This window comes from Prionailurus viverrinus, chromosome B3 (assembly GCF_022837055.1).
Source record: "Prionailurus viverrinus isolate Anna chromosome B3, UM_Priviv_1.0, whole genome shotgun sequence".
NCBI classification, from domain to species: domain Eukaryota; kingdom Metazoa; phylum Chordata; class Mammalia; order Carnivora; family Felidae; genus Prionailurus; species Prionailurus viverrinus.
The window spans coordinates 33157743-33175598 of NC_062566.1; the positions used below are offsets into that span (position 1 = coordinate 33157743).

The window sequence follows — 17856 nt, forward strand, 5'->3', positions numbered from 1 at the left end:
TGAAGAGTTGCTAGAAATCTTTCCTGTTTCTTTCCTGTTTTATTTTATCTGGCTATCAGCATAAAAGCATTAATAAAAAGAAAGGTTGAGGCTTTGAAAAGTGCTCTCTACAGTGAACTTAAGAGAAGCAAATCAGGGCATGCAGGTTCCTCCTTCTGTCCTTTCTAAGGGTACCTGAACCCAAGAACGTTCAGAACAGGGTAAAAACTCCAGTCAGATTACGAGTAAAATGAAGAGATGCTGTTTATGCAGCACTGGGGGCTACTTGGAAAGGGATGTCAGTACGATCCAGGGAAGGACAAGAGTACCTCAAACTCTTCAGACACAATAGGTAGCCATCAAACCTTTGAAGGGCATGGCCTCAGGATCATGTTAGGGCTGCACTATTATTTAATTCTCTGAATTATTACAGTGGAAGCACTTAACTTTCAGACCAACTATCCACAGTACCCAGTCATCTGTAGGAAAAAAGAATCCAAATACATGAACATAAGTTCTTAAAGGACTAGATTCAAGAGAATGGACTCCAATCCTGGCTCTACCTGTAGAGAGAAGACTGAAGCCATGAGTGAGTGAATAGGTCAGACGACTTTGAAGAAGCTTCTAACCCTGAGACACCTAATTCTATGCCAAGGCTGCATCTCTGTGTGGAGGATGTTCTGAGATTTTAAGATGTGACCCTTCATGGTCATAAGGCAACAGGGAAATTTTTATCTATAGTCACGTGGTTAGCAAACACTTAAAATTCCAAGAACATTAATAACCAATTATAAATTATTTCACAACTTTGAAAATATATATTAATATCAACATTAAAACATCTAAGGTAAAAACACAATCATAATGTGATACAGAGTTAGTGTATATATGGAAAACAGCTCTCTGGAGGAAAGCTTTATTACTCCCTCAGGGCTTTCATACAGAGTACGGATTTTTTAATTCCTAGTGGAATATTTTTCATACACCATTGCAGACTATTAAGTACTAGATATTACATTATGTAGTTTAAACTTTGCACTACTGCATGAGAAAGACTTCCCTGTCGAGAGAACTATTTTTTATGGTTAGCATTTTTTAATATGAAAATGAACACTCCTTTAGGGTAAGATCACTGCTACTGGAATTTGGGAGAATTTTATAACTTAACATATTCATCAATGTGTAGAAATTCTCTCGGGGGACTAGGGAGAGAAGGAAATACAACAGGAAGAAGGCTTTTTAATAACTTACAGTGTCGACACAGGGCAAAGCAATGGTATTTATAAGGTTTGTCTTCCACTGGGCACAGCTGTAAAAAGGCAGGGGACTAGTACAGGGTGCTAGCAAGTTTAGAAAAAAATGGTGTTAAAAAGCAAAGGAAAAAAAATGCATTAAACTTCAGGCCAGTTAAAGGTACACCTGCTAATGGTGGACTATTAACGTTCACCCAGGAGAGATGCAGACTCAGAAATATTAAAAAGGCAATATAAATGCACTTTTGCAAGCAATTCCTCAGAAAATAGATGCCTTGCAGAATTTTGGAGTCAAAAGTAGAAATAAAATCTAAGTGCCAGTGGTCATTTAAAAATCTTTGCCACGGAGAACTTGGATACTCACATTTGGAAAAAGTGGATAGAAAGTTTAAACAAAATCGACTACTCACTTGTAGACTGTGCCTCCGTTGCCATGACCAAGAGTGTCTCGATACCGTATGTCTTGTTCATTCATCTCCATGAGAAAGAAAGAAAAACAAAAAGGGTGTCATGCTGTGGATGGAAATGTCAAGGAAAAGCAACTCTGGGCCATAAACAACAAGCAGTCTGGGTCATTTCAAGTTCAGCTGCAAGAACGAGAAGATCAATACAACATTTGCTGTCCAATTTATAAAAGACGATACCAAGGGACAAAGTGATGGAAAGTTTAATGACAATTTGTTTGCCTGGGTCATTTCATTAAAGTTTGATAAAAGGTGTCAAAATGGAATGATATAACATAGCTCAAAAGGGTCAGGTCAGAGATACGGATAAGAACACAGTCTCTAGCACTACACATAACCAATGCCAAACAGCAGTGCACATAACCAAAATCAAACTTGGGAAGACAGCACACACACACACGGACACATACCCAGTAATCTAATGCACAATCTGTAAATAAATCAGCCCCTGAAAACTCCTCAGGTGACCCCACAGTTAACATTAAACAAACTAACTGAATAATGTTAATGATTTTCCTGGAGTAGATACAGCTTTCCTTTGGAAACAATAAATTAGTATACAGCGGTAACTGGGTAGAAATCATATTATGCCGATGGAAAAGTGCCAAATCGGTGCACTTAAAAATGCATACATAGACAAATACTGAAATCCATAAAGGGAAAACATATAATAATGTGATTCTTATAAACTCAAGTCATTTTCATCATTTAATATGCTAAATAGCATGCACATTTTCTCAGGTTCCATAAAACTACTACACCACAAAGGCTACTCTCGTTTGTATCATGAATAGTAGTCAATTATTCTAGCGCCCACAAAATAATGTTTTGGAGTTGTAAAGAACTCCTTAAATTATTTATCAAATGACTTTGAGGCTAGTCAGATTATATTTGATGCATTCGGTAATTTTCTACACAGTGGTCCAGTTGCTTAAAAATTAACTGCCAACTTTATTCACTAAATGGATTCAATAAAAGTGTTATTTTCCATATAGCGAAAGCTTGGGAAAAGCCATAGTAAGCCCTGAAAAAAAAAAAAATCAATTTCCTGGGAATTGCACTGCCTTGCATGGGCAGATGGAGTTTTTAATTCAATATCACCTGGAAAAAAAAAATAGTTTGCTTTCAGACCATTATAGTAAACCTTTAAATATTTTGCTCTAAACTTCCGCCAATTGAATAAAGCAAGGCTCCATTTATCAAGGGAAATATTTTTCTTCTATACATTTCTGAAGTTGAAGCTTCAGAGAGCTGTGATAATTAGCAGTATAGTGCAGGTAACAGAAACAGCTTCCTTTCCAAGCCGTTCTGCCAATCCCTAAAAGAATATTGACAGAGTAATGTGTAAAGGCCAATTCAACACCCAATTTAATTGTAGTACAACCTGATTGGTGCAATTTGCAATCAGCTAATTACTATATTTATGGTCAGAGACAAAATGATAGACAAGTCAGAAAAACTGGCAGCTATTTTCCTATTTGAGGGAAATTTTGCTCTTCATTACCTTTCTTGTATTACTAATACAGAAAAAAAGAAACCATGTTTTAACCTGCATAAAAGATGGAACATGAAGAGAAGAAAAGAAAACTTCCTTCTTCCAGACCAAAAGAGAAATTGTAAAACAGCATGAAGGAGAGCGGCACATAAAGGAATTTGAGATGTTCAGTAGCACAGCTAGGACCAGGTGGGCTTTGATCAATGGCGACGAAGGATATATACATGGAAACTGCGGGACCTACTGGCAAGTACAAACAGGCTAATTCCTTCCAAAACACTTCTCAAGGTAGTCTAAACAGCACTCTTAACCACCTCATTTGTACCATTAACTTGCCTAACAAGCTGCACCCTCATCAAGGCTCAAAGTAAATTTCCAAGAGAGCAAATTTCATGGACTACATAGGATCTAGGCTCCGCAGGGGCCACACTCTTAAGACTACATCCCCTCCACCACTCCGTCAGGACCTTCCAGATAAAAGGACCAGTAGTTTCCTCTCAGAAAAACATACAAGCCGAGACATATTGTCATTCCACATTCCAATGACACTCTGGGATGGACCTAGGACTTTGCAGGGGGCTGGATTTTGTGGCATTCTATTGAAGAGAAGGCAAATGGGTAGGTATGGCAAGTCTCTGAGCTGCTTGAATCATTATAGTCCTGACATCGTCGGGTTATTTTACCTCTCAAACTCAGGACCCTGAAAAGAGAAGTGGAGCAGCCGCCTGCCCCCCATACCCAGCATTCTGACCTGACCAGGAGTGGTAGGCATCCACCAGAGGTTAGGCTGAGAGACGCTGTGTACTGTGGGTGTGGGTGTGTGTGCACGTGTGTGTGCGTGTGCTAAGCAGCATGTGAGCAAATTCAAGGATAGAAATTTGGAATCCCTCAGACAATAAGATTATAAGAGCCTCATAAAGATAAAAGTGGTTTTGAAGCAAAAGTTCTAAAACCATCTCACTTAAAAAGACAGTATCCATAAAAAGGTAAAGTGTTTCTACAATGTTTTAAAGTTTTATAGACCTTTGCCTGGCCTATGAGCTGACTGATAGGTTTTTGTATTTAAAAAATATCAGATTCTTTTTCTTTTGGCTTATTTGGATTTTCTAACTTTTATATAGTATGCAAATATTATTCATGTAAAAAAATGTTTTAAAAGAAAACTGTTAGAGACAAGCTCATTAACTGATTACAAACAACCTTTTGAGAATCTCAAATCTCTGATTAAAATGGATTACTTCGGGGCACTTGGGTGGCTCAGTCGGTTAAGCATCCAACTCTTGATTTGGGCTCAGGTCATGATCTTATGGTTTGTGAGTTCGAGCCCTGCATTGAGCCTGATTGGAATTTTCTCTCTCTCTCTCTCTCTCTCTCTCTGTCTCTCAAAATAAAATAAACTTAAAAAAAAACAGGTTACTTTAATTGATCTTGACTATGAAAAACATCATGAACAGGATCAACTAATAGCTAATAACATTTTTGCCTTTTTTCCTTAGATAAGAATATTAATTGAACTTTTCAAATTGAAGCACAGGAACAGTGTTCATTTTGACACAAAGGTGGGATTTATATGCCTACAATGTACAATATTTAAATATTACAGTTGGGATCAAGTATCAAAAAAAAATCACAGAATTTTGCAGCATTTCAAACACATAGCCCAATTCACTTAGGTCATAAAACTAGTCAATAGCAACTAGTCAAGGCTAGAACTTGGTCCTTCAGTATTTTCTGCTCAATGCCATATGTCAGCAGCTGATGTCCTGGCTAAGTATGGAGGGACGTCCTCTCCCATCAGTGGTCACTGGTCCACAGGAAGGAAAACAATCAACAGAAGGGCACCCACAAGTTAAAAGCAATTTCATCAGCTATGGTATTTGTTTTTAAGAAAAGAAATGTTTTAAAGATCACATAGCTATATAGAAAAGAAGTAAAATAAAGTTTTTATTCAATAGAGATACTAAATTGTTTTAAAATATAACTCGGTTTTCTTGCTTTGACTAAAAAAAGCAAATAAAAGGCAGAATACTGTATGTGAGACTAGAGGAAGAAAAAGCCATTGGAGTTAAAATTACATGTCAACTGAAAGAGGGCAAATGACCTGGGAACAATGACAGGCATCGGGTTCTGCTCCTGCTGAAGGAGAGTCAGGGGCTGGAAGAAACGTGAACCAGACAGGACAACCTGCCGGGCGGCAAGGTTGTTCCTGTGTGGGCAGAGGATGGTGTCATGAAGTATGCACTTTTGTGTCTGTGCAGATAGAGGAGAGGGTCATGCTGTGTGGACTTCCATACAGTCTCATTTATGTTTTGGTCTTGTCATAGGATCTAAGATGAACCATAAGAATCTAAAGAGTTTTATATAGTGGTGATTACACAGCTTTTAAAGCTTATTTTATAGTCGAATTCCTATTTTTCTTCCTTTTTAAAAAAAATTTTTTTAATGTTTATTTATTTTTGAGAGGGAGACAGCATGAGCGGGGGAGGAGCAGAGAGAGAGGGAGACACAGAATCCAAAGCAGGCTCCAGGCTCCAAGCTGTCAGCACAAAGCCCAACATAGGGCTTGAACTCACGAACCACAAGATCATGACCTGAGCTGAAGTCAGTTGCTTAACCTACTGAGCCACCCAGGCACCCCTAAATATTTTTTTAATGTTTATTCATTTTTTAGTGAGAGAGACAGAGACAGAGCATGAGTGGGGGAGGGGCAGAGAGAGAGGGAGATATAGAATCTGAGGCAGGCTCCAGGCTCTGACCTGTCAGCACAGAGCCCGACGCGGGACTCAAACCCACAAACCATGAGATCATGACCTGAGCCGAAGTCAGACACTTAACTGACTGAGCCACCTAGTGCTCCCCTCCTTTTTATTTTCTAAACACAATAAGTATGCTTAAAGGCATCTGAAGTTCTCAAAATAGCCAAACATGCAGCAGGATCAGAATTAGTTCTAAGATCTGTGGCTTCTCAGTACAACTAAACTTAATTTATCAGGAATAGGAAAATATTGTCACCTTCTCCTATAAAAGCTAAAACACGAAAAGAAGAGAAACAACTTTAGAGAGATGCAAGGGTCAAAGTTGTTCATCCTTGGAGTAACTATACACTTTTTTAATCCTTTAAATTGACCCACTGGGCCATTTCTAATCAGTTTCACATCAAGGGCCAATGTTAAAGAGATGATACCGCACTGAAAAGCAAGTGGGAAAAACACATCACGAAATCACAGCAATGATACTGATCTATAGCTCTGAATGAAACATGCCCCAAAAAATCTTACAATCTGGCTTTTTTTAAGCTGGCAAAAAAAGGAATCCTCGGTCATTAAGCGATAAAAGAAAAACGATGTCTCCATTCCAAAGACTAAATGTTAAACTCTTAAAAAGTGCTTGATTTAATACAATATTAATGAAATTAATGGGGAAAATGAAATGGAATTCAATTATGGATCAGCAAAGAAAATATTCTTTGTTTATTGTCTGCCTGTGTTAAGAAGAATCAGCACCTATCGCTTATAAATCATTAAAATAAAAATGCTCAATTAATCCTTATTTTATATGTAAAGGTCTGACAGAAACTAGACCCATCACTAGACCTTTGCTTCACAAATCGAAGCAATAATGGTTTCAGAAAGCAGTCACACTGTATGAGCAGACAATTGGAGAGATTTAGTAAATCCCACTTTATAGAGCAGAGACTAATCGGAAAACACAAGCCAGTCAAATGTTTCTTATGAACTGTTGACACTATATCAATGCTGAATCAATTGGTGGCATTTACTCTGAGTGACAGAAAAGAAATAAATATTTATATCACATAACCTATATCAATGAACCCAGGCAGAAAGCTATTTCTAACCTGTCAATATTTGATTATCTTGAAGAATCATGTCCCTTTCTTTTAATGATTAATATGAATTCCTTATTAAACCTAAGTGGAGGCTAGTGGAAAGGCAAATCATTATTAATGCTTGAGAGCATAAACCACTAAAATAAAAAACTATGCTCAAGTGTTAAAGTATCGTTAAATGTGACTTACATCTTCCATATCAAGTGGTGTCAGTGCTCAGCCCAGAAATTTATTGATGCCACAACTGGGCACATTACTTCACTGCGATGCAATCTAGCTCAGTCTTTAGTTACCCTATAGTACCAAGGAACTGAGAAATTAGCACAAGGAGGAGGTATTATGAGGACTTCCAAACGTGGGTTTTTCTGTTTTGTTCGTTGTGACTGAAAGCAAATAAAGGCTGTTCCTTAAAAGAAAGAAAACGCCAAACTGTTTAACGCGGGGTTAACACATTCCCAAGGGAAGGCAATAAACAATCTTTAAGTGTCAAAAATCATTCTTATGACAGTCTTCCACCACAGAAAACCTCATAACTGAAACCACTAAGATATTTATGGTACTAGGTTTGTTGTCAAAACATTAGGAACATTTCAGAATGCTTATTTTTTGCAGTGGAAATAAACTGTTTTTCATCTTTGAAAGAGGAATCTATGACAGGTTATTTTCCATTGCCTGAGTTGAACAAATGTAGTTAAAGCTCTTAATTTATGTCAATTTTGAAGTATATTTTCCAGCTGAAGAACGCATGTGACTCACACTTAAGTTACAATTAGTAACTAGACTTGCAAGCGTGTTAAGAGACACGGAAAAATCCCAAGCTCGCTATTTCTGCTTTTAGTCAGGTTTTGTTTCATACTGGGTCCGAACACATCCAGGGCACTAGGGGGACACATTTGCAGATCTCAATCCAAAAAACCTCTGGCTGCTTAAAGTACTTTTAAGTACTAGATAAACACTATATAAAATTTTGAAACCATCACGATTACAGAGACAACACCAGATTCTCCTTGGCTGTACACAGAATATCTAAGGACTAGAATTCCCACACTCTGGATGACGACCAGATGTCAGAACCGGATCAACTTATTTTTTCTAACTGTATTCAAGGGACTGTGTGCTAAATAAGTAGGGCTTCCAGAAGCACTATCATACCGTCACTGTTTTAAGGCATGAGCATCCATCTATTAGGCCACAAAGTTACAGGTGATATTAAAGGACAAGCACAAGGACCCAGCTTTGTCTTCTTGACGTGCTCCACTACAAGTACTTGATTCATGAAATGCCAATGAGGCTTGGAGAGGTCAGCGTGTGAAGGCACTGAATAAGCATCTGAGATAATTAAGATTTCAGCCTTCGAAACATGGACGGGAAGTGAACAGCAGTTAAGAAAATCAATAAGAGTCTTTTATTTGCAGTGACACAGATGTCTCAGTCAATAGAGCCTAATAGGCAGGCTTGATCGCAATGGACAGGCGCCTGCCTCCAAGGCTATCAAAGGGCTTCTTCTATAACAAACATTAAAACGCATTTATGTTGCTATTGAAGAATCGAGGACCCTGTAGGTAGCTTAATTTGCCAGTGTATGTTTAAAAGCACTATACTATTTCAGATGTGTCCATTTACTGGAATCAAAATTAGTGAGAAATGACTGGCCCGCAGGCCTGTTTGTCCCTCAATGGCTGGGTTAGGTCACGCAGCTTTAGATGGCCAGTCCACTGGGCAACCAAACCAAGGGCTTCTCAGGCCCAGGATTTTAAACGCCAAAGGTCTGCTGTTACGGTGTTCCCCAAAAAGCCAGCGTTCCTTTCAGGACAAAAGAAGGAGCCAAGGTAAGAAAGTAACACTTTTTCCTCTTCTCCTCAAAGATAATGAAAGTGGCAGCCACCTCCGGACGCTAGGCCATTTCAACAACCCATGGGTTGACACACTTGTTCAGAACTGATTAACTTTTTTTAGACTGAGATGGCAGCAGGGTGGGTGCCTGGTACTTCAATCTGCTGGGAGTGAAACCCATTAGCACAGTTTGAAAAACGTGCTGCAAATTGCTCTGCCAATCAAATTAAGCCACTGTAATTCATTTATGACAAGAAGACATTCACAGGCTCTTTATCTGTTTATTAAGTGTATGGATACAAAAACTGGACAGTAATAAGTTACTGCTACGTGAAAATCTTAGTATGTAATGACACCTACCTGGCCATTGGCTAATATTTTTTTCAGTTCAGCAGAAGACTTCTTTAAGCTGAAAAGGGAAGACATAATTTTTAATGGCAAGATCACTGACACCTCTGAACACTGTTCAGAATTCCAGACTACAATACGTCTTTGTTTTAGGTGAACACAGGGACTCCACACTTTGCATCCTTCTTCCTACATCAAACATTTACAAAAGTAACTGGCCATATGGCAAAGGTATTAATAAAAATCCTGAACCCCTAAAGCAAGACGGAAGCCTCCAATCCCAATGAGGCTAGATTACCTTACAGATTACTTCAGTGACCTTTCCTGGCTATTTAGTCCTGCTGCCTTTGGGTAGCCTTTCAGTGGCTATTTTATGTGGGCTCTGGCATCTGCTAAATACAAAGAACTTAACGATACACAAGAAAACAGAACTTCAAAAGATAAGATAGACAGCTTAAGTACGGATCTTTTACTACCATTAAGAGGTACAATTCAGCTTGCTGGGAAGCAAATGTGCAACAAACAAATTCTGGGGCTCACTGGTTGCATCATCTGGCACAAGTCAGTTACTTATCCTCTCTGGACCTCAATTTCCTCTTTCTGTCAAATGGGGGAAATATCAACTTTATAGAGTAATCAAGAAAATTAAATATTACAAAAAGCCCACACACATTGTAGATATTAAGTACATTTCAACGGCTTTCTCTTTGCTTTTCTGTTCTATAAGTGGGAGACTCTGCTTTCAGAGTTATTTAAGAAACATGAAAATGTTCTTCTGTGGACACATATGACTTGTAAACACTTATAGGAATGAGTTTAGGGAAAGTGGCTAGGGAACACTCTGAAGTCCTTCTAGCTTTATTATGAGTTATGCCCACAGATCCCCACCCGGTAAGAGTGGTGTACAAAATAGCATCTCATCTCATCAATGTTCTAATTGGAAATGTAAAGCTTGTTAACTCTATTCTTTTTTTTTTTTTTTTTAGCATTTATTTATTTTTGAGAGAGAGAGAGACAGAGACAGAGACAGAGCATGAGACGGGGAGGGGCAGAGAGAGGAGACACAGAATCCAAAGCAGGCTCCAGGCTCCGAGCTGTCAGCACAGAGCCCGACGCAGGGCTCAAACGAACCCACAAGCTGTGAGATCATGACTTGAGCCGAAGTCAGACGCCCAACTGACCGAGCCACCCAGGGGCCCCTTGTAACTCTATTCTTTATCTATTCTAACCCTCTATCCATCTACCAAATTAACTCTCTTCCTTCGTGCTAGTTACCTGTATAGATGCCTTTCTTTCCACCACACACTCCCCAAGACTGGGAGATCCCTGAGAACACGGACCACATCTAGATCACCTCTTTTCCACTCCCTTCCCATCCTTGAACCCAGCCAGGGACGTGGCACGTGCTAAGAATTTGATAAATGGTGGCCTTGCTTCTGGTTGTGATTTATTATATGGCAGTCACAGACACACATACACACACATGCATTTGGTACCTTGAGTAAGTTATACTTGATAAAGATCTCAGGCTTCATGTCTGACCACACTTGCTCTTTCAAGTTATGACTACTCTTCTTTCTAAATACTTCTTAAACTTCTGCTATGGTCAAATGCAGACTATGGAGCAATAGTCCCTACTTTCTCCAGATTTTACAAAACATGCCCTCAACCAAGGATTCTAAACTTTAATAATGTCCTCCCAAGTCTAAGAATTCATATACTGAAGTGGCAGTTAAGAATTCTGTAGAATGATAGGGCGCCTGGGTGGCTCAGTCGGTTGGGCGTCCGACTCTTGGCTGCGGTTCAGGTCATGATCTCACACTTCGTGAGACTGAGCCCCATGCCAGGCTCTGCACTGACAGCCTGGAGTCTGCTTGGGATTCCCTCTCTCTCCCTCACTCTCTGCCCCTCTCTTGCTCGTGTTCTCTCTCTCTCAGAAATAAAATAAATGTTAAAAAAATTTTAATAAAATAAAAAAAAAAGAACTTTGTAAAATGAGACTAAGGCAGAAATATGTATCAAACAATAAACTACCAAAATCAATCCAGTTAAGAAAATAATAATAGCAGCTCTCATTTACTGCATGATTACCATGTGCCAGGCATGGTGCTAAATGCCATTATTCATTATCCTGACTTAATCCTCACAATAACTATAGCCTTGTGGGAATAATTTATAAAGGAAACAAAGGTTCAGGCCTTGCTCATTCTGTCTCTCTCTCTCTCTCTCTCTCTCTCTCTCTCTCTCTCTCTCTCACACACACACACACACACACACACACACACACACACACACACACATTTTTTTCCCCTGGGGAACACTTAGACCCCTTGTATTCCCACAGATGACTCCCAATTTAACAGTTACAATTATTGTAAAAACAGAAATAACAAAACAATGTCTAGGCAATGTTTCTCCACAGATACTCCATTATGTCACACAACTTGAAATAATAACATTTTGATTCAATGCATTTACAAAGCACCTTTCATCCAAGAAACAAAACGTGATTCCTTAATACAGCTTCATCAGTCTTCCTAACGCTGGAGGTAGATAGGTGAAAGTTTAAGCATCCCAATTTTATAGAAGGAGGGAGCCAAGATATTTAGGAAAGGCCTTGACTTGGCAGTGGAACCTGCATTCAGTAATTATGGCCAAGGAACACCATGTGGATTAGTAAGGTCATTTTAACGGTCACCCACCTAAGGCAAAGACCACTTCAAGCTTTGAAAGTAACTGAGGAGAATGCTGATTTCATCCATCATGCCAATGTCTGACTACCAACTTGGTCTCAATAAAAAAAAAAAAAAAAAAAAAAAAAAAAAAAATTTCTGGAAATTTCTTTGTGCCTCAGTTTACTCAGTATTTTGTTTATCTGTATAGTCACGGTGACTTAGATTATCCAAAAATCACTTTTCAAAACATCTTAAAATTTAAATGTGATGTTATTGCAACTTTGGTATGACACTTTAAGAGGGACACTGAGATATCTAAAGAAGAAGAAATGGGTGAGGAGACTAGAAATAAGGTATCAGAGAGGCTGAATGAGTTGGGAGAATTCAATTCAGAGACAAGACTTAGAGGGAATATAAATCTATTCATCCACTCATTCATTCAAGCATTGTTGACCGTCTCCTATGTGCCAAGCATCACACTGGGAATTGGGAATTCAATAATGAATATGCTGTAGTCACTGCCCTCTAAGAGTACAGAATTTACTGGGGGACAGAAGCGACCGTAAGACAATGTGCTAACTGCCACAGTAAAAGCAAGCACCAGGGGATTGGGGAAATTATAGAGTGGGTACCTGGTGTTGACTATGAGGTGGGCAATCACCAGGGATGGTTTCCAGAAGAAGGTAAAACTCTGTTCTTCAAATCGACCAAGGTTGGCCAGACTGAAGGTGAAGAAGGGGAGGAAAAGAGGAGGAAAGCAGGAAGGGCCAGGAGTGAGAGAAAACATGATCCACTAAGGGCTCCATGCATTCCTCAGCAAAGCTGGAATGTCAAGCAGGAAGGGGTCAAGTGGGCAGGGGACTTAAATGTGAGAGCTCATTGCTCACCTGTAGCCAAGGTTACTCACTGTCCTGAAGGTTTTAAGGAGCAGCAGTCAGCCCTAAAGGGGGAATGATGGGCTCAGAATACATGTTGGCAAGATCACTGTGGCTGCAGCGTGGAGGAGGGACTGCACATGGCAAGACTGTGGCTGTGGCCGTGATCTACAGAGCCCAAACTGCCTTGGCAGCAACGGGGGTATTGGCCAGTGGACAGACTCCAGCATGACAGAAGACAGGCCTACAGGTGTAGGGACTGACTACATGTGGCTCTGAAGGAGGCCCAGGAGGCAGTGAAAGATGACTGGCAAGTTAGCCATTGGGTGGGTGTGGGAGAATTTGCTGAGACAGGAAACCTACAAGTAGTATGTCTGGAGGGAAGACGATGGGAAGAGCTACCTAGAAGAGGGAACAGCCCTGCTCTGAGGGCCAAACGAAATCTTTACCAGTGGGTGCTAAAGGGAGACCCATCTCGGCTCATGACAAAGAATGTTCTAAGACAGAGCTATGTGAAAATGGAAGGGGCTGCCATGGCCAATAAAATGCATTCATGCTGTGACAGAGGGATATTCAGGAAGTGCCTGGATGACCATTTGGCAAGGGCTGGGGAATCAAGCATCGAAACAGAGCTGGATTAGATTGGTGCTCCTCTGACTCACACAGCACAGGCAGAGGGTCTTTTATAAACAGAGCCGGACATCTGATGCTTACCAATGACAATACAAAAACGAAAACTAAAACAGAGGGCCCTGCCGACGTGGCCCATCCTGTCCCCTTCTCTCTGATCACTCCAATGTTCTTCTCCCCTCTCTCCACACTCGCCCAATCAGTACCCCTCCCTGGGCTCCAGCCAGACTGGCCTACTTATGAACACACCGAACAGGCCTTCCACAGACGCTCTCCCCTCCCTGTGAAATGCCCTTTGCTGGCTCTTGATGTGGCTAGGCCCTTCCCATCCTCCAGGCCTCTCAGAATGTCACTCTCCTCCGGAGAGTCTTCCCTGAACATGCTGTCTAAATCTAAACATATTCCTGCCCAGTACTCTCTCTCTCCAAAACCTGCCTGCTTCCTTCATAACACTAATTATAAAGTGTGATTGTATGTATTTGTTTGGGTTTTTTTTCCCCCTGTATGTCCATTAGATAGCAAGCTCTAGAGGATAAGGACTACACTGTATTTCTCGTGCATAGGACAATACCTACTCAACAGGTGACACTCAATAAATACTTTTGATTAGTTGTCAACATGGGACACAGAACATGGCCAATGCAGGGTGGCATATTAAAATCTATAGCAGGTCTCTTTCAAACTGCATTCCTCCCATGACAGAAGTCACTGCCGGAGGAGACCACCATCACTAGGTAGGAGGCTGTCACATCCCTAAGGAAAGATACTACAACAAAAGGCTGAAAACTACTAAATCAGATAGTCTCCAAAATTCTGTCCAACGTGAACATTTTATGATACTCTGTGAATATACACCGTAGTTCTTTAAAAACCAAGCTAATTTACTCCTCTTGTTAGAGCCAAATCTCAGAGAACTTGAAAAGTTATCCTGCCCCTTCTCTGCCTTCCCATTTTTTTTTCAACTCTCTCTTGCTTTTTATACCATGATGAAATGGAACCCAAAACACCAGAGAAAGTCCTTGTTTTTCCTCAAGGCTCATGGTGGGTCTGTCTGAACAACAACTTTTCTGGAAATAGTGGTAAAATTAAATGCCCAGCCTTCTTTGACCTGAGCATAACAAGTGACCCTCACCCCCGGGCCTCCACTAAGCTGCAGGTATCGCCTGGCAGGGCCAAGCGCTAGAATGAGAACTAAAGACCTACCCCTTGTGACCACAGGACAGAGGATCCGCTAGTGGATAACGTGGTTGAGTGCATTTTAAGACAGAATGAATTGTTTAAGAAGAAAACACACTTTAAAAGTAGTGTGCTCACAGCAGGAAAGCTGGTAAGTAGATACACTGACACCATAATAAAGCAATCAAGGAAGCGACTTCTGAGGAGGAGACAGGAGGGTAAAAAGAGAGTCAGAAGGAGAGACTTTAAATTACCTACAGTTAAAGCCCTCTGGCAAAAGAACCAGGACTCTGGGTTAAGGAGACAGACAGAAGGAAAAGGAGAAACCTAAACCATACCTCAGCCAATAAACAGCTGTGCAATACTGGTGACAACTCTACACTTAGAAAAGCCTGGGACAGAGTGGAAGGGTCTTCTGGCTCAATGCCGGCTTTCCAGTCACCAGCGTGAACAGGTACACCCAGAGAAATCGCCTCCACAGCATCATCCTCAAGTACAGTAATGTGAGGTGCACTCGCTGAATAACTGAGTATATAACCAAAACGACCTAAAACTCTATCAGCTTGAGCAGGTTGCTCCTTCCATTTGAGGACCGTGATGATCGGAAGCAACACTCTGAAAAGGCACTCAAGTCTTTGGTATCCCCACAGCAGTGTAGGGTGCTGTTAGCATGAATGAGTGAAAATTATCTTCTTTCTGCAATAGCTTCAATATTCTGTATGACCAAAGATACAAGAAGAGCAACATGGCTGGTCAGTTTAAGTTCCACCACTTCACTCTCTCCCTGCCTCTTTCTGGTGAAGAGGTCAGTGGACAACAATGCTGCCAAAAGACAGACAATCAAGAAAAAAATGGTAAGCGTTACACAATTTACCCAACCAGATCGTCAAGGCACGGAAGGCACTGAAGTCAAAGGCACTGAATTCTCTGTGAAATTTGAAGACTGAAGGCACACCATTCCACAGACCAAAATTGAGTTTAAAATGTTTCATTCCATCTTCCTCGGTGAGGTCCTTTCTCTGCAGTCAACACGTAGCTACAGTTACCCAACCGGTCAAATTTCTTCTTAGCCACATACACACTCATATGATCTTATAGAAGAGAGGTGTCATCCCACAAGCCTCATCCCCACCCCCAGCTCTGTAGATAAGCATGCTCATGGGCACACTTCACTTGCTTGCTCTCACCTATTGCTTGGAAGTGAATCCGGGACAGCTGGGCTGCCGTGTTGAGAGGGTCCAGCCCGGGTATTCACCTACAAGGAAAGAAAGAATCTCGATCAGTCTTGTGTTCCGAGGACACAGTTCCAATTAACCTATAATTTGCCACAAATTTCTCATTTCACTATGAAGGTTAATTAGCTTGTTGCTAGACAGACCCACGGTTGGAGTCTACTCGGTATATAGGTTACAGAACGGTACAACCCGTATGTTACATAATATACTTTTCCTGTTGTTATTCAAATACCTAAATGGTGTTGAAAAAAAGGAGAGATAAATGGGAAAATTGCAATTCACTCTCCAGAACTGAATTCAATTCACTGTTTTGTTTTGTTTCATATACAAAACAACATGTTCAAAAAAGAACATGAAGAATACATCCCGAGGTTAGTAGTGAACCTCACGTTTTCATACCCTTCCAGCTCTAAAACCAAACAGAACACTGCAGAATGTTTCCTATTCACTGAAAAACGAGGTCCAAATAATTAATTATAAAATGCTTGAATCTAATACAATAGCCAGTTTTTCTTTCAAATGTGAAGCTGTAAGCAGAAATCCAGAATTCAAAAGACAAAGAACAATGAAAAGACATCAAATAAATATATGTTTCTAGCATAAATATGTCAAAAGAAGAGGAGGGTATTCTGTGTGCAATATGCTTAGGTGCTTAATTAATCACTGAAATGAAGTCTGTATTTTCACGCAAATAAATCTTTGTGGACACCAGTGCTCAGAATCATCCTGAAGAAACGGATCCACAAAATGATTCAAAATAATAAAAAAAAATGTGGCCCCCAAAAAGCCTTCTATCCAAATATGTACACATATTGAGCAAATACTACAGATGAATCCCCCTCCACATCCCCTTTGGAAAAAAAAAAAAAAAAAAGGATCGCTTGTCAGAGCTTGAGAAAGTGCAGTTTTATTTGACATTTCAATAAGTGGAACACAGCATTACAAATCCATCTAACTTTACTGAAACAATTATTGAAATTCGTACCTTCAGGCCATGTATGTTCCGTTCCCCAGGAGGCTTGCAGGCTGAAACAGTAATTGACTAAATTGTAGAACACATCAGGGCCATTTACAAATTTGCTCAAAATGAATCGTTTAAAAAGAAATGAGGGTGACACCAAAATTAGCAGAGAGAAATGATTGAAAAGTGGCTCCCAAGACCCAAAGTGGGAATTATGAACCAAGGTTTTTAACTTGCAGGAGTGAGCATTTATAAATGCAAAGAGCTTTCTGACACCACCTCATATAAATTCCAATTTCTGCTTAAAACATATAAAAATCAAGTTAACTGAGCTAAAATGATTAGATTCCTTTCATAATTCAAATTTCTGCAATCTTTCCTCAACTCCATTACATTGTATATCTGCTATCACTTAAACTACTTTGAAAATAGCTAGGGTTTTTTCTTTGAGGGGGGATGGTGGGAGGTTGGAGAAGGGTCTTTTAATGCCAGAAAGATGTTCAGAGACTCTAAAATGGAATATTCAAATTTGAATACCAGTTTGCACAGCAATAATTAGTCAAATTTGTTAAAATACAAGGATATCACTAATTTTACTGCATTTTTTGCAAATCTTGACATCTTCTAATATTTAAGTCTAACGATAGAGCAGTGCCAGGAAAAATATTAATTTCCCGACACCACCAGGATGTATAGGTTAGTACTCTTCCAATTCAGCAAATGCTTCTTCATCAAATGTTAGAAATACAAAAGCGTCCTGCCCATTTTATAGGCTGCTTCCATCTGAAAGCTACGGGTGCCCTATATGTTGTATGTTGAGGGACTGTCAATTTTGATTGATTGTTTGGGAAGGATGAATTTGATTTTTTTTTCCTCCTCCCTCAGATGTACATGTATTTCTCCTCTGTTTCTGACAACAGGAAATAAAACTGTTTAATAAGAAGATGTGGGTAATAATTACAAAGCGTATCAATTGTTTTAATTATGTATATTTTTAGTACATTCAAATTTATTATGTTACTCTCCTAGAAAATATATCTAAACCTTAATAAAGAATTTTTATTTTTCTAAAATACATTAAAATT

The 17856-nt window shown here is 39.8% G+C and overlaps 1 protein-coding gene across 9 annotated transcripts in view; it reads right to left on the minus strand.

The window, feature by feature from the left end:
* The window catches only part of MAP2K5 (mitogen-activated protein kinase kinase 5), a 273162-nt gene that overhangs the window by 211511 nt on the left and 43795 nt on the right, over nucleotides 1–17856 (minus strand). For all 9 annotated transcript variants that reach the window (XM_047863399.1, XM_047863400.1, XM_047863398.1 and 6 more), the window contains exons 5-8: nucleotides 16796–16836; nucleotides 15763–15830; nucleotides 9232–9280; nucleotides 1643–1707 (exon numbers count right to left, since the gene is read on the minus strand). In XM_047863399.1, the coding sequence (XP_047719355.1) occupies nucleotides 1643–1707; nucleotides 9232–9280; nucleotides 15763–15830; nucleotides 16796–16836 (223 nt within the window). The remainder of the gene's footprint in view (nucleotides 1–1642; nucleotides 1708–9231; nucleotides 9281–15762; nucleotides 15831–16795; nucleotides 16837–17856) is intronic.